This window comes from Aspergillus oryzae, chromosome 1, assembly GCF_000184455.2.
Source record: "Aspergillus oryzae RIB40 DNA, chromosome 1".
Classification (NCBI taxonomy): domain Eukaryota; kingdom Fungi; phylum Ascomycota; class Eurotiomycetes; order Eurotiales; family Aspergillaceae; genus Aspergillus; species Aspergillus oryzae.
The window spans coordinates 5,206,802-5,228,588 of record NC_036435.1 but is presented as its reverse complement, the minus strand read 5'-3'; the positions used below and the strand labels follow the sequence as shown (position 1 = coordinate 5,228,588).

The window sequence follows — 21,787 nt, the reverse complement described above, 5'->3', positions numbered from 1 at the left end:
ATCATAACCCATGAACAGACCCAAAAAGTAGTATATATACATAACACAAAATGAGAAGGATATCAACCAGCTCCCAAAGAAAGAACAAAAGCCCCCTTGAAAACCGTACATACAAAAAAGAAAAGTCGAATATGTATAAGAAACCCTGGAACTGTATCAACGCTTATCGGCCCTTCAACTTTTCAATACAACTGCTCAACAAATTGGCCGCCTCCGCCAACAGCTCCCATCGCGTGTTGACAAATCCATCCCGCAGGATCATCAACAGACCCAGGCACTGATTGCGGCCCTCCATTGCTTCCAGGTCGTTGGGTGAACGCACGCCGCCCACCCGTCGGAGAAACTCCTGCATGTCGCGACGCTGGTCCGCCACCGTGGCCAACTTCGGTGGCGAGCGAATCGGGCCTTCCAGCGCGTATCCATAGCACCAGACGACCAATGCCGCAACGTAGATCACCCATGGTCGGTTGAGAAGATAGTCATCCCGTCCTGAGTAAAGCTCCCCTTCCTCCGACTCGCCGCTCAGCAAACACTCGGAGAGAAACTTGAGGGCGTAGAAAGTCGCGTCTCGCGCTGACGCCTTTGTGGCCCATCGCTCGGTCATCTTCTCACGCGCGGCATTGTAGTCTCTGGCAGTGATAGCCCTTCCCATGAGTCGGGTGGCACCGCCGAGGATCTGACAATCGACGATGTCGACGTGCGACGCCATGTGAGCAAGGCCGTGCAGTACGTCGCGGGATTCGAAGACGTTGTCGTCGTCAAGTGGATGTTGAACCCGGTACCCTGGGAAAGGTGGGGGTGTCCCGGCTTGTCCCAACGCTTCGTCGAAATCTCGTCGCCAATTATCAAAGGCCCGCAGTAGCGCAGCCCTCCATTTATCTCGACCGCCCAGTGCCTGAGGGACTCCCAAAGAACTGACTTGGAGATCTCGCTGGTTCATATGCCAACTGACGCTGAGTAGACCCGCCATGAGGATGGTCCTTCCGAAGGCATTAGTCCGGACTCGTTGCCCATTCAGTGTCCGTTTGAGGCCATCCAAAAACATGACCGGCTTCACCCCGTTAGCATGGAGACTAGCCTGCACACGCGCCACTTCGGCAGCACTGGTCGCCGACCACAAAGCTTCATCGCAGGGCAAGGGTAGCCGAAGCTCATGCGCGACCATCTTAGCCGAGTGGCCGAACATAGTGGCATGGGTGGAATCCAGAACGAAAGCTGCAAACGCCACTCGCCGGGTGGCCTCCGCTTTGATCCAGTGCGTCCACGATTCGTCCGCGGAAAAGTCCTGTGTCGTCGTCGAACAGGATACCGACCGGGCCTGCCGGTCGTCTCTCAAGCTTGCGGGCGAGTCGAAGGCGGAACGTCCAATCAAGGAGCTGCCGCGACGCATCAGGGTCAAAGTGGTGTCATGGTGGATATGTGCTCGTTCATGTAATGCTCGAGTAGAGTACATCTTTTCGTAAACCTCAAGGAGCAAGAGGGCCTGGAAGACCCACAGTTTGGCAGGCGGCCGGAAGTCAGCGTCCATGAAGAGCTCCCATCTAAGGTGCCACACAATAAAGTCTGCCAGCTCAGATGCCGCTTCGGTTAACTCTGGACCATGAATCTTGTCTAGCGTGGATGCACCGATGGCTATAACGATCAATAGAAGCAGGTTTGGCGCCTGGTCGGCGAAAAATGTGGGCCGATGCAGGATGGGCAACTGAGAATGGAAGTGATACCAGTACGATCCAATGTACGTCTGCATCATGCGCAAGCTCAAAACGTGGTTGTCATCGTCCATGTCGCCATCCATTAAAGCATCCTTGCGCTTGGCCACCGCCGAGTAGGCAGCTTCATTAAAGCGAGTCGCCATGAGATGAAGCAGTTCCTGCCGCTTTTCCTCCGATATAATGGCACGAGGTGACCCGGGATCCAGAATGCTGGTGACGCTCATGGGATGATGGGGCGGGATTACGCCGCTCAAAAACGTCCCATAGGCCGGATCACCCAACAAGAATTGATTCGGCAGTTGCGTAGGATCCATGTAGTTCGGGACCATACCGGTCGCTGCAGGGTAGCTCATAGACGACGATCCGGGAACGGGTTCATTAAAAAGCCATGCCGTAAAGTCTTCCGCCATAGCAAAGGGAGATCTATTATATGATTCGCTGCCAAAGATCGGGTAGACACAGTTGGCCAACGAATCAAAGCCAGGGTCCCCAACTGTCGAGCCGGGAGCTATCATTCCCGACATCGCATCAAGAGTGCCCATGTTGGCCGCTTGGTCAAGAGTCGCCGGTGTAGAAGTTGCTGCCGGGGCTAGAGAGAGACCTGAGTAACTATTCACGGGCATTTGCATACCAGCCTGAGAGGTAAATGGTACAGTGTCAGCCAGAGAGGATCCGTTGGCATCTGTCGGCAGTGATGAGTAGGCTCCATCAGCACCTTGGGATTGTGTGCTGGGTGTCTGGCCAGGTTCAGACAAAGGATGATGTGATTGTGCGTCGTGATGGACTTCACCGATGGAAGTATTTGTCGGATGATGGTTGCTCAACGACCCATACGACGTTTTATGTAGTTCCGGGGGGCTGTAACTCGTCGGTACTGGAGGAGAACTTTTCCCATGAGTACTTAAGCTATTTGACCGGGGGAAAGTGTTTTCGTTTTGAGATGGTAGTATATGATGTTGGTAGCTAAATACGGAATTCAGACCGACAGATGGAGATGACGAGGACGAAGGAGATATCGGAACAACTACGTTGGACGGAGCGCTTGACATTTGCGTAGGCAAGGATGGAGGTGTGACGACAGTCGCTTGGCTGACGTGAGGTACATGATGCGGGCTCTGAGGCTGGTTGGTAGCAGCTTGCGCAAAATGATCGCGTTTTTGGAGCTGAGAGCCTTGGGTGGTGTGACGTTCACGGTGTCGAATACAGAGGTCTTGTCGAACGAAGGAGCGGTAACAATCAGGGAAATCACATCGATATATTTGCTTGGGAGTATCTGAGCCATCAAAGAGATCAGTCAGCGCTCACTTCTTTCGATAACCGTTGTGGTGTGGGGTTTCACTCACGGTTCAACTGATGTCGGTATAGATGCTCCGCACGCGAATAGCTTTTCCCACACCCTTCGTGGGTACATTCGAATTTACGGTCTGTGTTGACCTTTCGAACCCTCTTCCTTTTCTTCGGGGCGCCATTGACAGTGATGGTATCGTTGTCCATGATCTCAACTTCTCGTTCTCTGCGGATGCCCTTAGGCCCTTGGTCTAGACCACTGATTGTACCAACTGCCAAGGTCATCTTCAGGCGGTCCAACCGAGAAATAATGAAATATTGACAGCCGCCTTTGCTTCCTTGACTTCCCGGTCGCCCAAAATGCACAGGACGTCGACCTGCGGAGAACGGAGGGTTACCGAATACGTCGGGGCATCAGACCGGGCGATGACGGCCCGAGTCCGGGGTGGAATAGGCGGATATGAGGTTTCACGGAGAGATTAGCAAGCAGAGGAAACTTGCCATGGACACGGAATAGACCAAAGGGTTGTCTTTCTCTCCCGGAAGTAAAGATGCAAAGGATGGCGGCGGCGCAAGTATGAGTTCGAGGGAAAACCCCGTGGGGAAAAACGTGTGGACGGAAAGCCGAAGCGTTCCCGAGACGGCTGGGCAGAGAAAAGGATTGTCTCCGAACTGAAAACTCTACTCCGACCGAAATCTAGAAGCGAACTTCGCCGGTAGAAATCTGGAAACACAGGATGGAAATGGAAGAGAGAAAAGGAGAGATCGCAGAGATCGCAGAGATCGCAGAGGTGGTGGTATGATCGCTAGGAACGATATGGGATAATAATTGGAGAAGTCGAAAGGCGGAGAGAGAAAGACCGCACGACAAAGTTTGAAAAGAGGGGAAGGCGATTGGAAATATATAAAGTACCCTTTTTGTACTGTAACAGTCCAATCGGTCGTATACAGTACCTCCTCAGTTCTACTACTTACTTCCCAATAGAACGGGCGGCGACAGACGAGTTCATATAGAGGACCGAGCAACCCAAGGATTCAATTAAATCATTCAAAAAACAATTCATGAAAAAAAAAAAGAGAAATTCGAATAAAATAATGAAATAAAACTAAAAATGAGAATAATTTTCTATCTCGTATAATGATAGCCACTACCCAGTTCTATGACTCCATGACAAGTGGGGTATCTACATACTAAGGCTCTAAACATGTTATTCCTGTCCAGTTCTTTTCGTGGTCAGTCGGCATTTCATGCATCAAGTGGATTCCATCTACTGTCCTAGCAAAATGAATATCAACCCTCAACGCCAATCTTTCCCCATCTCCGCTTTCTTTTCTTTTTTCCCTCCAGCACTAGAACGTGTTTTAAGTTCCAGCTTCGCGACTATCCCGGCTTTGATATGTAAATCAAACAGCGGGAAATCACCAAGTGTCAAAGGAAAAAGCAATAGGACTGCCTATCACTTCCCAGAAGGGAAGATGAGAGGGTATCGTGGGTTTTGTGCGCCCTTTTCCTGTTTACTAGAGGTGGCCTTGTTTCGTCTGTTGAAGCGGGTAGAGAGGAGATCGTGCAGGTTAGAAAGGACGATCGTCATGAGATTAAGATCGATTACGATCAAGGATTTAATTAACTCATGTAAGAAGAACTGCACCGAAGTACTACAGAATGCAACTAGAATCTCAGCCAGCCAGTCAGAGGCAGTCGTTTTCAGCTGACATGACGTGCTGTACCCTACTCTAAAAAACTATCGTGCATTCTCCCAGTATCATAATAGAGCCACACTGTAGGTACTATCCCCTGCGCATAACCTGCCAAAAATTCCACTCCCTCGGAAAAAGGGTCGAGACATGATAGTTAGGGTTTGGAACCTTGTGACTGACAGCCCTCCAATTGACGACACGGTGCCTATCATTCTGGGTGGAGACATATCGATGGACACAGTCGAAACACTCCCATACTAACCCATCTGAGATCTGTTTCGGGGCACATGCAACCTGCGACTAAGGATCCTCATCGTTTGTGCTCGAGGAAGGTGAAATAGACGCGGTTAATGCGGATAATTGTGGTCAAGTGAGCATGGATGGGACCATCTTCCCGTTCCATCCTTTCGTTGGTGGGCTAACAATAGCAGTTATTCGTTAATAACGTGGACCAAACTGACTCACTAGCCTCGTAGTGGCGCTCCTCAAGAAGTAAAATAAGCGATCAATGCTTCGAACTCCCATTGTGGGCCTGTTGATTGCCTATATGGCGGGGTTGATCTGCATCCCAGGCTGATATTTACTGCGTGTTGTTGTGGCTGAAAAGATAAATAACCGGTATAGATCTACACGCTGAAATCCCCTCATGCGCGGAAGAGTACTAGCAGAGCAGATGCTGGAGGAGCACTGCATGAATACTTTGGCCAGGCGTTGAGGTCCGCGGAGGAAGATCAACACGGCTTGTTGGGAAGGCTATATTGCTTTTTCCTTCAGCCTCGCACCTCGCTTCCTGACAAAAAGGCAACCTAACAATGATCCCCAGCCTCGATTTCTGTTTTCGACGGTTATCCCGGTATAAAATTAATCAATTATAATTTTTTGAGAAAGTATATCGTAAGGATAATAATCAATTTAGGAACCGATAATACCTGAAACACACCAAGGTGTTCTTGACTATGGGCGATCGCTCACTGGTACCTGATGATCCCAGCGCATGAACCACCCTCCGCTCGAATAGGGACCACTGATGATCTATCTGATAAGAAGATCAGTAGAGATGTCTCCATGGTAAAGACATATTAGGCAGGATCCGAGGTACGTACGTAACAGATATGCATATATATTGTCCGTCCGCATCTGACAGATATGACTTTGGTGACAGAATTAGGCTTGGCGAAAGTCTCCGTAGCCCGTCCCAGGGCCCTGGTACCTACCGTTGATCACGTAAACGAGCACACCATAACTATGTTACAGGTACCCTGCTCAAGGTTCTTGCAGACAATAGTAGGCAAACTATGTAGTCGTAGCATAAGCCCCTTACAGGCTGTCTTTCGGAGTTACCTGTCAAGCGACCTCTCCCGGGCACTGTCCTATGGCTCGAAACCACATTGGAGGAATTGTTCATTTAGCCGGTCAGTCCACATCGGGCAGAGAAGGTACAAAAAATAGAAAAAGGGAAATGACAGCAGATCGCAGAAAGGCAAATCTCCCCACCAACACCGCCATTGAGTAGTAGCGCCCTCTAGACTCTGGACCCATCCTTTCCTTGAAAAGTTCCAAGCTAGTTCAATCCCCGTTAATCCAATGCGAACACCAAACACATCATGAGATCGCCAGACCAAATCAATCCACAATATCGCCCCCAGTCTTAGTTCACCAGCCACCTCGCGATGGTCTACCTTGTCTCCAACCAGGATGCCTACATTTTCTCTGCCTGCTTATCCTATTTTCCCGGACTTTAACGGGTACCCGCACCGAACTCGGGCGATAGAAAATGATAGACCTGATGATCACCCGACTGGGTACCTGGTGTTAGCATGCTTGCCTAGTCTGGAGCCAGCTCATCCCTGGGCTAGAGATGACACTGCTGGAGATTTGTTGAGATCCTACAAGATGCTTGCACATTTCGGGATCAGCTCGTTTACTTTTTGTTACGAGGTCTCGTGCGGAGCGCTTTTTGGCTCCTGCATAAGCCTCAGCCCGTTGATCCTTTCCCCAAGCTTAACAGGTAGAAGTGTTTCAATCACTAGTCTCGAGTCTATGCTGAGTTGCACCACTGTGATGCGGACGTGAGTTTTACTGGCATGGCAATTATCAGAGGGGTGCGCCATTTTTCTTCCCTTGATGCGGCATATACATTGTTACCTGTTGTTTTGGAGATTTCACTCAAGGCATCCCGTTTACGCGGCTCTGTCTGAAACAAGGCTATTGAGTGCACCAAGGGAGAAATGAATCATGAATACCAAATGCTAATTACTTGAAGGGGAAAGGTTGTGTTCATCATAATATGAAAATGGCTAGAGACGACTCACCAATCATTCGAGCTATATATCTGGCTCAAATTGGTCAGCATTATAATGGAGATGACCTAATTGGTGATCGTGATCGGTCATAGTCAACGCAGTTTTTTTTCATTTGGTGGTGTCAGGCTTGAAGGAAGATCCCATGCAGAAGGTCAGTTGGTCTTCTACCAACTAGTTGCGTTTCAGGATATGATTATTAGGATATGCCATGTGCTCTTGTTGAACCCGATACCGGAGCTCCTTTTTACTAGTAGGAGAGCCAGAGAGCGTAAAGTTGTCGCTGTTCCATGTCTACCTCTTCCAACCATAAATTTTGGCTATTGTACTGATGTATTACAATGGGCTATTGCGACTGTATCGCTCTCCCCGACCCTGCGAAATCATCCACCATGCGTCCTGCAAAGGGACCGCATGAACTAAATATAGTCATATACAGGTACTGGGGTAATCTATGTTTGCATTTTTCTTAGTCGGGGGGCTGCTTCTCAACGCTTCGTGTACTGTATTGCTTGCTGATCCCATGGAGTGCACTAAATTGCATGGATTGGCATTTTCCCCAATTCCGCCACAGGGGCCAATCATGGGCGGGCGATGAGCATCACCCAGTCCCGACCTCCTCAGCTGAGGTGTTTTTGACTTGTTAAGTCCTGGTCGACGGAGAACTTATCCGCTAAACCGGAACCGGGTGGCCTCCAACCGGCCCAACCCTTCTCGAGGTGCCACATTTCGTCGCCGATAGGAATTCGTGAAGTCTGCAGCTGTTAGCTTGAGGGAACCACTACCAAAAAAAAAAGAAGAAGGGGGAGGAGGAGGGGGGAAGAAAGGTTAAGATAAGCGTTACCTTGTAGAAGAGTACGGATCTTGCGGATTTCGCCCGATTGTACCCGGTCGGATATGCCCTTCAGCAGCCGCTCGGCCTCACCAGCTTTCATCGTACCCGCTGGCAACATCTGGAGAGTAGACTGGAACCAAGCCCCGGCCTCCTGTGGCATCAAGTCGAACAGTGACATCATCACACCAGACGCATCCGGGAAACATTCTGCGGGGAACGAGAACAACATTCCTGTTAGGAGTCGCTGCGAAAGCACTTGTCCCTGAGACGCAATCAACTGTTTGACTGCCTCGCGAATCTCCGGAGGATTCATATACGGATCCCCATCCGAGGTGGTGAAATCGGACACTGCGGGCTTTTCGAAAGCGAAGCTAAACAGGTCATGGTAATAATGTAATGTGGCAATAAGAGGGTCGATCTGCTGCAAAGTAAGGGCGCTCAGGGCTGCGGAGAAGATCGGCACAGAGAGGGAGGAGGTGATGCACTCTTTGGGGTAGTACCGGACAGCATCCGAAGAAAGACGATAGAAGTCCTCAATCACTGTTACGGATGATTAAGATCAGCAACTGGGGAGATATAATTATGATAGAAAAAGAGCAGGTTCGTCTAGCGCTTACCGTCAGGCAGGTTCTCCGGGGGCAAGTCATTGAGAATACGCAAGAAGGCGATCGCCTGTTGCTCGTAAAATTGGAAGACGGCACGACTCGTGCCTGGATCGACGAGGTCAGCACCTTCGGAAAATTCCCGCACGACTGCATCAGTGGCCCACAAGAAGCACCCTTCTCGTGACGCCTGGAATCCATTGGCGAGGCTCTCTGCCAGTGTAGGCAATAACGGAGTCATGGCTGTTCGGTAGGAGATGAGCATGTTCCTCCAGTAGCGGCACACTCGCTCCAAAATGGGAGTAGATGAAGTAAAGTTCATGACAATAGTCGTCATGATGGGCAAGACCTCGCCACAATATTTGACAGCGGGATTTTCCTCGTGGGGTGAAACATATGGATTCACCACTAGCACGAAGATCGTAATCAATTGGAGATGGTCTGTAATGACAGAATTAGCATGCTCCTTTTCTTCAATATCCGTATATACGTACCAGCGACGGCCCGTTGGCCCTGTTCGTCCTTCGCATTGTTCGCCAAGTTCATGATTCTAGCCATAATCGGGTTGCAGAACATTTTCATCGTCTCATAGATCTTTTCAAGTGGCTGCACTGCAACCACAGCCGCCACACCCTCAGTCACCTCCTCCTGACTTGCTGGCTTCAACTTATCAAGAACAGACTCATAGAACGAATGAAGTTGAGCAATGTGTCCGCCGAGCAGCTTTTGACAGTCAGTACCCAGGAACTTGAAAGCCAGAGCTGCGGCCTGAACAACTTCCGGAGAGCTGTGTTGAAACCCGGAAATAACATAGTTCAGCTGTGCTTCAAGAGTCTCTGGGTGCTGTGCTGTCCATTCCGTATAGCGGGCCAGGGCCATGATAGCCTGGAATCGAACCTTCTCTTGGTTCGGTATTTGTGTTATCAGAGGAATCACTTGCGGGAGAATCTGGCTTTCCTCAGGGTCAACCATGCGGCCCATAGCTCTCAAGCTGAAGAGCGGCGCTTCAAGTTCTTGCCAATTTGGAACATGTTCATCGCTAGCCTGGGAAGCGTAGTTGGAAATCCACTGCTGGATTAACTGATAGGCCTTGGAGAGACATTCCGTCACTCCAATCACAGCGCAGCAATCTTTGAGGACATCCCCCATCGAGTGTCGGTAGTGACGAAATTTCTCTTCCTGTTCCCGGTCCCCACCAAACAGATCGGTCTCACCCTCTTCTGGGCGGGGGTACTCAAGGTGCTTCACCATAACATCCACCAGCTTGGAGAAGACATCACTATAGCTTACCCGTGCATCGGCATACCGCTCCAGCGTGACATACTGCTTCAATTCATACCAAAATACGAAAGTTAGTGAAACAGCGTCGCGTTCCCAGTCTCGTGCGCAGCATTCTAGGACAGCCTCTACGAGGCCCCGGAAATCGGACGGTAAGCGGGCGATCAGCACAACCCAAGACTCACCAGCCTCCGCAAAAAGCCTGGTAATGCCTCTGAACGCATCCATATCCTCGGCCTCCGCAGCCTCGGCGATCTTTGGACGAAGGGACATTAGGCGTGGATACAAGGTCTGTATAATCGGCAGTGAGTCGTCCACCTCCCGAGTATCTCTGTACAGGGTGCAAACACTCTCCACCGCGGCTTCGAATGACACATCATCGTCAAGTGCCTTCAGAATGACATCTAACAAGGGTGATTCAACAATCTTCGAGGCGGGGATCTCGCGCATCCAAGATGTAATGCAGTCCAGGAGACGAGGATTGGTAGATGCAGTTGCTAAAATAGGTATAAACTTTAGTATATGTATGGAGTGGGTCGTGAATGCTTTAAGGAACGTGTACATACGTGATGACTGAGCATACTGAATTAGAAGGTGCATCACTTGCTCTGCGTTATCTTCCAAGAGTTCTTTCGTCCTGAGGATGAGGTCGTCTTCCTAATAATGCCATGTATTAGAGTTTAATTATTGGTTGTACGAAGCAGAGCCGTTGCCGATCGCGTGATAGATGGGTAGGTAGGTGGGATATTGTCTGTCGAACATACACTTAGATTGATTTTGCGACCTTCAGTAACTTCTTCCGGAAGGATTCTCAGAAACTCCAACACGCAATCACCAGCATTACTCCCCAGTGCTGAGCCGACAGTAGCGAGGACATCTTTCCAGCCAGTCATCTGAATGGCGAGGCTCGCCAAACATACGCATAGTTGTGTCTGAATAGGGCGAGGGCCTGATGCAAAGGCGACGAGGAGATTCATTACTGAGTCCCTTAGAGCGGGTACAGATTCTGCGGGCAGCTGGTCCAGATCGAACATGATCTACAACAATCAGCATCCGGGTACTTCTTCCATTGACCATGGATCGTTTCACCTTTCCCTTCAGCGTGGTCGCAGCGAACAACTTAGCCTCGACAGGAACATCGGGAGACTGCAATAATTCATGGGTAATTGTCCAGGCTTCAACCTATAGTATGATTCAGGATTGTCAGTAAGAACACATTGGGCTGAGGCGAACTGGTACGGAGAAGGGGTGAGGGGTCGGGGGGTAACGGACTGATTTCTGGAATTTCTCGAGAAACTCATGAGCATGCGCCTTCTCGGTTCTGGAAACATTTCCCTGCATTGTAGCGACCGCAGCTAGAACAGGGCCAAAGGCCTGCCCTGCGGTACCCTCCTTGCTGGCCATCGTCGATTGGAGTGGGATGTTTTGGTTGAGGGAGAAGAAGAAACGGAGATGAGGGGTCAGCCAGGCCGGAGGCTCAACACCTATGGAGTACGGTCATGAATACTCATTAAATAACCCCTGAAGAAGTTATGCAAGGAGAGGCCCAGGCACAAATAAAATCATTCAATAGTGGTGGATGGGCAAATCGGGTGAATGACCTTATAGTAGAAGTGGGATGTGGTGACGCCTGAGCCCGAAGGGAAAAGTTGGTGAGCCGCAGCGAAGTCCCGAAGCGGTTTGAATCCGCCCGAGTTAAGCTCTCTCTCTTCCTTCTCTCATCTTGCCCGCCAACGCTAAACCAACCTCCAACATCCGCGCAAACCACCATAATAGCTCTCTACCAGTCGCTTGAGTACGGCATCAATCGCTCATCCTATTTGAACCCGTTCCTTATTCCACTTATCGCGTATCGTCATGGCTGGTCGTGGAGGCGGTGGAGGTGGTCGCAAGACCTTGCTCGCGCCGATTCATTTTATTTTCAAGCTTCTTCAACAGCGCTCCACCGTTTCGATCTGGCTCTATGAGCAACTGGCTTTCCGTATAGAGGGCAAGATCAGGGTATGTGATCGCATGTGGGCAAAAACGCGTTACTTAGCTGACTTGATCAGGGATTCGATGAGTTCATGAATCTCGTCGTTGATGATGCAGTGGAGGTCAGGTTGGCTACAAAGACCGGAGAAGAGAAGCGCAGGCCTCTTGGTATGGAGCTAATCTGTATATCTTTTCTTAACTAGCAGTCAGCGGGCTAACTAGATTTCTCTTGTAGGCCAGATCCTGCTTAAGGGAGATAACGTCTCTCTCATCCAAGCCGTTCAGTGATCATAGGGGCCTTAGGAAGCATACAGAAAAGAAATTTCAAAAATGTTTTGCCAGGCTACGACAATATCTACTTCTCTTTAATCATGTCTTTTTACGGGTTGCCGCTGGGAGACACTCTTGCACATCAATTAAATACACGGAGTTCTGACACGAGAGGGAATTCTTTTTTTGGGACTATAAATTAGTGGTGACGGACGAAGCACCTATTGTCGCCGACGATGAGAACATCTACTGGCCAGTCATGGTTTGCAACGGGTATATGTTCGGTCGAGGGCAAAGTTTGCTCCTTGAGAGAGAGGGCAACTGGGCGAAGGTTAGGTGAGAATAAAAATCTGTGGTTCATGCGTTGGGAGGACTCTCACCAAGTAAAGGCATTTTTGGCGTCGTTGTCTTACTCTCAACCTCTTTGGAGTACCTAGTTAGAAAATGATCATAATATCCTTTACCATGACCCAGCCTCCTAAATTCGCGATCGAAGGCCATTCCTGGCATGACAATCAGATCTAATCCCCAGTCTCCATCTGTAGTCTTATCGGCTCCTGAGGGGGAGACTCCGATACCGCCGAGACAGTTCTTTCTTGTATCAACTTGAGTTTTCGTAAGGGATGGGATGCCCCATTTGTCGGGGGCGAGAGAATTGAATTCTTCCATGGAATTCAAGGCCAACATGTCCATGATGGATGTCTTCTGCTGCGTCGATGGCAGCTCCACATTATGGATATAGGGTATGAAGACCTCTTTGCCGTCTATCAAAGCGTCTTGCACAATAGCTGTAGTTGATAGCTCGCCCGACGGCATTGACAAATAAACGCCAATTCTTTTTGCATTTTGGTACTCAGTTAAAGAGAACAGCTTGCTTGTGGCAATTCTAGCTATGAAGTGTCAGCACCTTTGATGATGAGTCAAAAGCGATAAGGTCTCTGACATTGATTGATGATAGAATCTGCGGGGATCTTTTGAAGAACATCACGCATTTTCCTGCGAAGATCTTTCTTAGCTGTTTGTAGACCGGTCATCATGTTGCTACGAGGAAGTGGTAAAACCCTTGGAGTGATGAAGGTTGGAAAACGGATGTTGATCGTAGGTATACTACTGGTAACCAGAGCAGATAAAGTGGCATGTACGGAGTACTCCACGGCAAACTACTGGATCTGGCGATGTTTGTCAACTTTGTTTCAGAATTAGTATCAGTGTCACGAGCGTGGCTTGGCACATTGGCTTTTTTAGGACGATTTGCGTGGTTGGATCGACGGTTGTGCCTGAATATGCTCCACAGAAAGGGCCGTGGAATTGGACCCTTCCTGGGATTCCTTGATCCTTCCCTTGCTACACCTCCCAAGTATCTGTTGATATCTGTCGCAGAACATATCGAGAAAATGCTTGCGCGATACTTTTCTCTAAGTCTGCTTGCTACGGCCGTGAGCGCAGCAAGTATATCTGACCTCGTGGGCACTTGGTCAACAAAGTCCCGCAAGGTTGTTACAGGTCCGGTATGTTCTGCGTCGCTTTGTTTGTTTATCGAAGGCCATAGTGTCAACACCCGTTCTAAGCTAATATACGCTTTCTTCTACTTAATAGGACTTTTATGATCCAATAAATGATAAATTCCTTGAACCGAATCTCACTGGTATCTCCTACTCTTTCACGGAGGATGGCCACTATGAAGAGGCATACTATCGCGCTGTTGCCAATCGTTAGTATTTCACTGCGCACCGGATGCTTCTACTGTCTAATATGTCTGGGTTATGCTTAGCTGTGAATCCTTCGTGCCCTAAAGGCATAATGCAATGGCAACATGGAAAGTTCGTCTTGAACAGTGACGGATCCCTTGAGTTGACTCCTATTGCCTCGGATGGCCGCCAGCTAGTTTCAGATCCTTGTTCCTCAAGTCTAGCAACATACACTAGATACAATCAGACAGAGACCTTCAATGTACCTTTCCACCACACCTTTGAATGCTGCCCTCGCTAATCCCATCTTAGTCATTCCAGGTTTCCAAAGATCCTTATCACGGCATTCAACGACTAGACCTCAAGAGGTTTGATGATTCACCAATGCATCCAATGTACCTGGTATATCAGCCGCCGCAGATGCTGCCAACAACGACCTTGAACCCCGTGTCTGAGACGGGAAAAAGTAAACGTCATGTCGCCCGCGACACGGACCGGTTACCTGGAGTGAGGAACTTGATCACAAAGGAGGAGCTTACTAACCCTGACCGGTGGCTGTGGGTTGGGGTGTTCGCGACTGCTCTAGGTGGCATCACCTTATTTTACTCTTGATCTAGCGAGAAGCTCAAAGGGTGCGATGCCTTAATCAGTCGGCTTCCCAGCAGCTATGGAGTTCGGTAAACATGTCAAATGGGGATGCTTGGTATGGTATTTTATGGATTGGGATCACTGGAGTTCTGCATACAATCTGGCGCTGGAGGAATTTCTTCGGTCTGGCGTTCAATCATCTAATATTATCGGTCTACCGGCCAAAGTTGTCTATCCCTGCTGAATGTATGGGTTTACGCAGTTCATATAGATCTAATGATTCGTGATATATGAAGGCTCGAAGCTCAGGTTTGACCTCTGAGCACATTTTTATGCAAAGGAAACTGACAGTGGCTCCATGCCAACGTGGAGTGAAGTAGATTTACAGTTTTACAGTAGCTAATATACATACCGATCGGTTCATGTCTTTAGAGGGCAGAAACAGCCTCCCTGGCAATCTTAGCGACCTCTGATCTCTCCGCTGGCTTGCCGTCTAAGGCACCTCCGGGAGCAAACAGTGATTTGAGTAACGTCCCGATCTCGACCTTTTGGCCCGCCTCCTTTAACCTTGAGATCTCCTGTGCCACAATTTGCTTGACATCATCTAGGCTTATTGTCTCCACCTGGTTCGCATACTCTTCCAGAATCGTGACGTTCTTTTCCTCGGACTCTTTCAGGTCGGGCCGGTTGGCCTCAGCGAATTGTTGTGCCGCATCTTTTGCTCCTGTCATACGCTTCCGAATCAATGACAAAAGTTGCAAATCAGTTTGGATCGGGGATGAGGTCTTCAAGGAGTTGTTCGTTTCGGAAATGATAGCGCGCAGAACGTTCAACCTATAATATTATGGTCTATGTTAGCCGTCGCGCTTGGAAAGATGTGTGCTACATGCACTTCACGCACCTTGCTGTATCTTTGGCACGCATAGCAACCTTAAGGTCGGTCCTGATTTTAGCCATCAAAGGCGGCGTAGATGGGCTGGTAGTCGAATTCCATCGTACTGAGCGCAGGTTCAGCCGAGCTGTGAGTCTTTGAGGGCGGAACATTATGCGATGAGATCGAAGAAACTCAAAATGGCAGAGATAATTTTTTGACTAGAGAGATAATTCCCTCGACTCGTAGAAAAGTAGAATTATATTAAGTTCCGTGCAATTGAGGCACGAGAAAGCAACGGAAGGACCTTTTGTCGGCGGAAACAAAAGCCAAAAGGCGGAGAGCTCGTTCGAGGTTAAGTCACGATCTTCGGGCCCGTGCACAATTTTGTTTCTCTCTTTCGAATTGTCATGATTTGACTGTTATTCGGTCTGAATAATCTTATCCGTCTCTGGAGGAACAACACACGCCTCCATTGATGATTTCTGTCATCCGCCCTGTCTAGTTTGGACTTCTCCCCGGCTTCCTTCTTCTCTTTCTACCAATCTCAGTATCTTAATTTTCCTACACTGAACGAACTTACCTCGCCGGGGAGCGCGACGACTTCCCCCCCCAAAGCCGCCCGTCTATCAACCTGCAAGCCAGCATCATGTCTTATCCAAACCTTCCTCCAGCTCTCACACCTCAGCGACCGCTACCCGGCGCTTTTTTTCAGACTCCTGGTCCGAACAATGTTCCGAGTGCGCCAGCTTTCTCACCGAAACCAGCTCCTGCCCCCGCAGAGCAACCTTCACCAGCTTCTCTCCCGAAGCTTCCTCCGGCCGCCTCAAAGTCGAAAAGTCAGACCTTAAGCACTGAGGAGCGCGCAGCTCGAACTGTCAATGATACGCTCACCCAAGAAGCCCGCTACCCTGACCTAGACAGCTACCTTTCTCGTAAGTAAACACAGGGCTTTGAGCCACATAGAGCATGGTTGACCCCTTGTGCAGAAGGCTTCTCGTCCGATTATGATATCCCGGTTTCCCCATCATGGGCTCCTTTCCAGAAAGTGAAGATGTATAACATTCCAGACCAGATCTTTGATCAGTATAACCGAGCGCAGGTCTCTACGAGCATGGGTCTTTTCGCTGAGTTGAATCATGCGTGGGTTGCCATTGACAACGCACTCTACATCTGGGACTATACACACCCGAACCCCCAGCTGGTGGGTTTTGAAGACCAACCAAACAGCATTAACGCGGTCAAATTGGCTAAACCTCGCCCTGGCGTGTTCTTGCCTTCGATCACACATTTGCTTGTCGTATCAACAACGGCAGACGTCATTCTACTTGGCATGGGCTGTGAGACAACCGCTACAGGTGCACGCCAGGTTACATTGTATCAGACGGGCATGTCGACGTCAATTCGTGGCTTGGACATTCACGTTATCGCGTCGTCGGACGCGACTGGTCGCATATTCTTCGGTGGCTCTTCCGACAATGACGTTTATGAGCTCACGTATCAACAAGAGGAAAAGTGGTTTCAAGGGCGTTGCTCAAAGGTCAACCATACTAGCTCTCGTTTGGGGGCCCTGACCCCCAGCCTAAGCTTCTCGAGCTTCACGCACAAGATGTTCGAAAATGTAGAGCAGATGGAGATTGATGACAGCAGAAGATTGCTTTATACACTGTCTTCCTCGTCCACAATTAGAGTATTTCACATGAAGCCCGACGGTACCCTTGCTTTAGCGATCACTAAGCCTGCTATGGACATTTACGCCAATATCGGGCATATAATTGCATCGAACGAGACTCTGAATCCCAAGGTCCCGATCGTTTCCATCAGTCCTATTCCGGCTGCGGAGGCGTCTAGGTATCATTTAATGGCTACAACTGCTACTGGCTACCGGATCTACTTGAGTGCCACTGGCTCATATAGTTGGTCACCCTCACCCAACGGTACCAATGCGCCTACGAGCATGCAGGCTCACCACGTGAAAACACCTCCTTTCGATGGCGGTTCCGCCAGTCCAATGGGCCCGGCTTTCCAGGGTCAAGGGCGTTTCCAACCGTCAGTAGCAAAGGTTCCAATCCATTCTCTTGACCCTACCAGGTTCACTGTCCGATACCCTCCTGGTTACTTTTTTTGCTTCACATGCAAGGACCCAACGCAGAAGACAGATACGCTCTTCGTCTCTTCCCCTGACTCTGGACGCGTTGCTCGTTCCCAAGAAAATGTCATTCCTGGCAATGCTTCCGAGACGGCTATTTGGCTGTCTCTGGGTAGTAGGGCAGAAGATGTCGGTCTTTGCTCCCCGTCCACAGCGGCCTTAGCCACTCCAGGTGGTTTTGGTAACGAGCTTGCAGTTCAATTTGACAACCCGGCCGCCGAAATTGCCATCTTGACTAACACTGGCATCCATATCATTCGTCGACGACGTCTTGTTGACATGTTTGCAGCCTTAGTTCGCGGCGGTGGTGACGGTGATGAAGGCTTAGAAGGTGAAGTGAAGAACTTTATTCGTACGTATGGTCGGAGTGAAACACTTGCAACTGCTCTCGCGGTTGCCTGCGGCCAAGGCGTGGAGATATCCGCAGACTCGCGCCTGACCCAGATCAATGACCCCCATGTGCTCGAATTTGCGCGCAAAGTCTTCATTGAGTATGGAGGCAGACCCACGATGAATGAAAACGCGGTAGCTGACAACTCTACACCGGCGATCGATTCTGTGGTTCCGTCACCCCGGCATGCAGGCATTGCTCTTTACATGTCTCGGCTGCTACGTACAATTTGGAGGAAAGAAATTGCTAAAGTTGGACCCTCCCCAGGCGGGGCACAAACCATTTTGCCTTCTGTTCCATCTGCAAAATTGCAAACTATCCAACGTGATCTATCGGCGTTGCAGGAGTTCTTCAAAGCCAACAAGAGCTTTATTGAGGGACTAAGCGGACCTGAGGCCCTGGCACGAGTGTCAACCAAGCAAGAAGAAACTGCGCTTCAAGCGGAGCATCGCGCTCTGCATTCCCTTGTTCAACTTGTATCTCACACCATTGAAGGCATTTCATTCATTCTAGTTCTGTTTGATGAACGGGTTGACGAGATTGTTGCCACCTTGCCAGATGACTCAAAGCAGCGATTCATGAAGCTCACCTTCGAGGAGCTCTTCAGTACTAGCAAGGGCCACGATATCGCGAAGGAACTGGTCAAGGGAATCGTGAACCGAAACATTGCTAAAGGATCCAATGTGGAAACGGTCGCTGACGCTTTGCGGCGGCGGTGCGGCAGTTTCTGCAGCGCCGAGGATGTGGTGATCTTCAAGGCTCAGGAGCTGCTCAAGAGAGCCACTGAAGCTGGTTCTAACTCTGAACTAGGCCGCAATCTACTCAATGAAAGCCTTCACCTATTCCAGCAGGTTTCCGAGAGCTTGCCAATGGATTACCTGGTCTCTGCAGTGGAAAACTTTATCTCCAATCAATTTTTCGCTGGTATGTACTGAATAGTCTTCGGCTAAGACAGCGCTAATCAATCTCTAGGCGCTATCCAGCTTGCACTCAATGTTGCTGCACGTTCAGACAAAGCTAATATGGCGCTTTCGTGGATTGTCGATGGTCGTCCGGAGAATGTGGGTCAATATGATTTGCTCGAGAATATCAAATGCTGATGTGCTCGATAGGATTCTCGGAGTGACTACTTCTATTTCAGAAAACAATGTTATGATCTGATCTTCAAGGTTATAATCGCTGTGGATAACCTTGCAGCACACGACCCTGGTGTTGTTGACGGACAACTCACTGTCGTTGCCAAGCGCAAGAACGAAGCTTATGGCGTTATCTCTGACTCTGTCGATGAGGTGTTCTTGACCAGCTTGTATGACTGGTACTTAGAGCAAGGCTGGAGCGAGCGCTTGCTTCATGCAAACTCCGCATTCGTGGTTACCTATCTCGAGCGGAAGTCGGCGGATGATATTGCGCATGCAGACCTTCTATGGAGGTACTATGCTCAGTCAGAGCGCTTTTTCGAAGCTGCCAAGGTTCAGTTCCATCTGGCACAGAGCGCTTTTACTCTCCCTCTCGGTCGTAGAATTGAGTATTTAGGCCGTGCCAGGGCCAACGCTTCGACATTTACGCCGGATGTTGGGCGACAGCCCCGACAGCGCTTGTTGCAGGATATCTCGAATCTCATAGATCTTGCGAACATTCAGGATGACCTTCTGCAGCGTCTGAAAGACGATAAGCGCTTAACCTCAGAACGCAGGTCGCAGGTTCTTGCAGATGTTGACGGTCCCATCATGGATATCAGCACGGTAGGCCAACCAAATCACGCTAAATAACTCCACCTCCACTGACAAGTTATAGTTATTCAACCAATATGCCGACCCTGCAAGCTACTACGATATTTGCTTGCAAATATTCTACTTAGCCGATCACAGGAACCCAGCAGATATCCGGTCCACGTGGCAACACCTGCTACAAGATCTGCACGACGAGACCGTTGAAAATGGCGAGCCTCAGCCATATGAAGCTGTAATTGATAAGGTGCGCAGCTTGGGAAGCCGGTTGCGCATGTCCGAGATAATATTCCCGATCCCTACTCTTTTGCCCATGCTTGAGCGCTATGCGCTGGAACACCAACGTGGTGTTGGACCAGCAACATGGGTTGTCGATCTATTCCTCGACCTCGGAGTCGCTCACGAAACTCTCTACACTGTCCTCGAATCCATGTACTACACCGATGAGGCACCTTTCCACGGCACCAACCGGAAATACATCGCCAAGGACCTTCTCTATCTCATTGAGCACTGGTTCCACGACACCGTCCGCCTAGGCGGAACTGTCTTCGGCAGTGATGTGGTTGCCGAACGCATCACAGAGACCCTGCTCCTGCTACAACAGGGCGGCAACATTCCCCCGGAACAATTGCAATTGGCCAATGAGCTGCGGACACGGGTTGAAGATATACTGCGGTAATTAATGGATGCACTTATGTGGCGCAACTAAAAAGAAATTATATCATTATTGTCAATTTATGTGCGTTGATTCCACTGTACTAGCTAGCCATCTGGAGTTCTTTGTTGTCTGTTGGTTCATATCATAGGTTTTTTGGCTGTGCAGGGTAGGCAAGCAGGTATATGTCCTCATTAGATCATTCATTCAATATATTTAAGAATATTGAGTGGTTTGTATGTAAAGATGGAAGATTTCTACAATAAAGTAGGGTCTTGTCTTATAGTATCAAGGATAATAAGTACTATCTTTAATTCGAGATCAAAATAGGAGAAATCTGTTAACAACCAATATCAAAGTAGATCAAATAACAATGTCTATAAGCTAGTTCTCGCGAGAGATTAACAAGTCTAAACTACCAAAATCCAAATCCAAAGTCATATCCAACCGTCTATCGCGTCGAACAAGAATAGGTATCCCAAGCAGAGAAAAAGAGAGAAAAAAAACCAAGAATTATAAGTCGTATGCCGCGCACGCATGCTATGCAGCGAAGAAGAGAAAGAAAAAAGAAAGTCAACGATTTTTGCACTCCTTCCCGAAAAAGATAAAAAATAATGAACCCGGGTTCAAGCAGAAGTAACGTAACGCTCAATAGGTTTTTGCACTCTTCGCAGAACGCCCGGGATGATAAAGCGATGATTCGTAAATTGCAAGACGATGTGCTGTTCGCCTGATGCTGTCGTATTTTTTTTTTTTTACTCGAACTGATCGTAGACAGGGATGGGCTTCTCGCCTAGTGCGGTCAGACGGAAGATGTGGCGGAGCTTTGCGCCGTAGTCATCGTCTAGGTAGTCGACGATTGCCGAGTCTGCGGGTTTTTACCGTTAATTGTTTTTTCTTTCGGGATTTGCTTGGATGGGTGGGTGGAAGGGATTTTAATGAGGGTTGTAACTTACGAAGAGTACAGCGGTTATCGAAGATAACGATGGTCTTTGGTTGCCATCTTACTCTGGCTTGGAAGTCGTGGCCCGTGATGATGTGGTTCATGAGGAATTCGGTGAGCCAGCGTTGTTCGGGCTCCTTGAGACCTTGGATCTTGGTGATGAATTCGCCGTTGATGAAGAGGCATTTCTCGCCCGTTACGGGGTGGACCCGGACCAGTGGGTGGACGGTATCCACGGGATCTTTGCGGACGAGACTGTTGGTTAGACGGGCGTGGTTGATCATTTTGGCGGAGGAGTGAACGGCCCGGAGGGTATCGAGCCAGGAGCAGAAAGTAGGAGAGAGACGCCTAGAATTGATTAGTCTCCGTAATCTTGGGGTATCAGCAAATTGGAGCAAAAGAGCGCATACTTGTAGGCCATATCGGTCGCCGCGAAGACGGTATCGCCTCCTACTTCTGGGCCTTCCAGAAGACCCAACATGACGTAGCTTGGTGGCTGGATTTCGTAGCTCACATCCTGATGCCACAGAGTGGTTGTCGTGCGCTGCGACAGGAAACGCGAGATCTCTTCTTTGTTGCCGTCGCGATGAATGATATGGAAGCCGGGGTGGCCGCGCACTGTTCCAGAAACAGGCTGATAGTTCGGTTTTCCGAAATGGCGCATAAACTGTTCCTGCGCCTCGGGTCCAGCATCGATCAAATCCTGCGCGGGAAATGCGACGACCTTGCGCTCGGAAACCAGCAACGCGAGCTCATCCTTCGCGGCGTCTGAGAGCTGGCTCAGCTGAACGCCTTCAATAATGGTGCCGATTTTCGGCT

At 49.4% G+C, this 21,787-nt stretch overlaps 5 protein-coding genes across 5 annotated transcripts; 2 read left to right on the top strand and 3 right to left on the bottom strand.

Moving 5' to 3' along the window:
• Window positions 1-163: 163 nt before the first annotated feature.
• On the bottom strand, window positions 164-4,924 carry AO090005000460 (putative C2H2 finger domain protein; the record flags this gene model as incomplete). The annotated part of the gene is made up of 3 exons (XM_023234094.1): window positions 164-2,985; window positions 3,056-3,250; window positions 4,780-4,924. The coding sequence occupies 3 exons, from the start codon at window positions 4,922-4,924 to the stop codon at window positions 164-166; spliced, it is 3,162 nt and encodes a 1,053-aa protein (XP_023088967.1).
• A 2,837-nt stretch (window positions 4,925-7,761) lies between these two features.
• On the bottom strand, window positions 7,762-11,116 carry AO090005000461 (nuclear import receptor MTR10; the record flags this gene model as incomplete). The annotated part of the gene is made up of 5 exons (XM_023234093.1): window positions 7,762-7,778; window positions 9,649-10,369; window positions 10,477-10,749; window positions 10,787-10,894; window positions 10,985-11,116. 5 exons carry the CDS (start codon window positions 11,114-11,116, stop codon window positions 7,762-7,764), a joined length of 1,251 nt encoding a protein of 416 aa, XP_023088968.1.
• A 1,039-nt stretch (window positions 11,117-12,155) lies between these two features.
• Window positions 12,156-12,993, bottom strand: AO090005000463 (5-formyltetrahydrofolate cyclo-ligase; the record flags this gene model as incomplete). The annotated part of the gene is made up of 3 exons (XM_001817475.1): window positions 12,156-12,277; window positions 12,337-12,846; window positions 12,900-12,993. 3 exons carry the CDS (start codon window positions 12,991-12,993, stop codon window positions 12,156-12,158), a joined length of 726 nt encoding a protein of 241 aa, XP_001817527.1.
• Window positions 12,994-13,350: 357 nt separating this feature from the next.
• AO090005000464 (uncharacterized protein) lies at window positions 13,351-14,256 on the top strand (the record flags this gene model as incomplete). The annotated part of the gene is given in 4 exon segments (XM_023234091.1): window positions 13,351-13,464; window positions 13,553-13,657; window positions 13,673-13,906; window positions 13,966-14,256. 4 exon segments carry the CDS (start codon window positions 13,351-13,353, stop codon window positions 14,254-14,256), a joined length of 744 nt encoding a protein of 247 aa, XP_023088969.1.
• A 55-nt stretch (window positions 14,257-14,311) lies between these two features.
• Window positions 14,312-21,558, top strand: AO090005000465 (putative non-repetitive nucleoporin; the record flags this gene model as incomplete). Its single annotated transcript, XM_023234090.1, has 7 exons — window positions 14,312-14,352; window positions 15,722-16,038; window positions 16,093-18,567; window positions 18,616-18,704; window positions 18,756-19,385; window positions 19,438-20,045; window positions 21,498-21,558. 7 exons carry the CDS (start codon window positions 14,312-14,314, stop codon window positions 21,556-21,558), a joined length of 4,221 nt encoding a protein of 1,406 aa, XP_023088970.1.
• Between the last annotated feature and the right edge of the window lie 229 nt (window positions 21,559-21,787).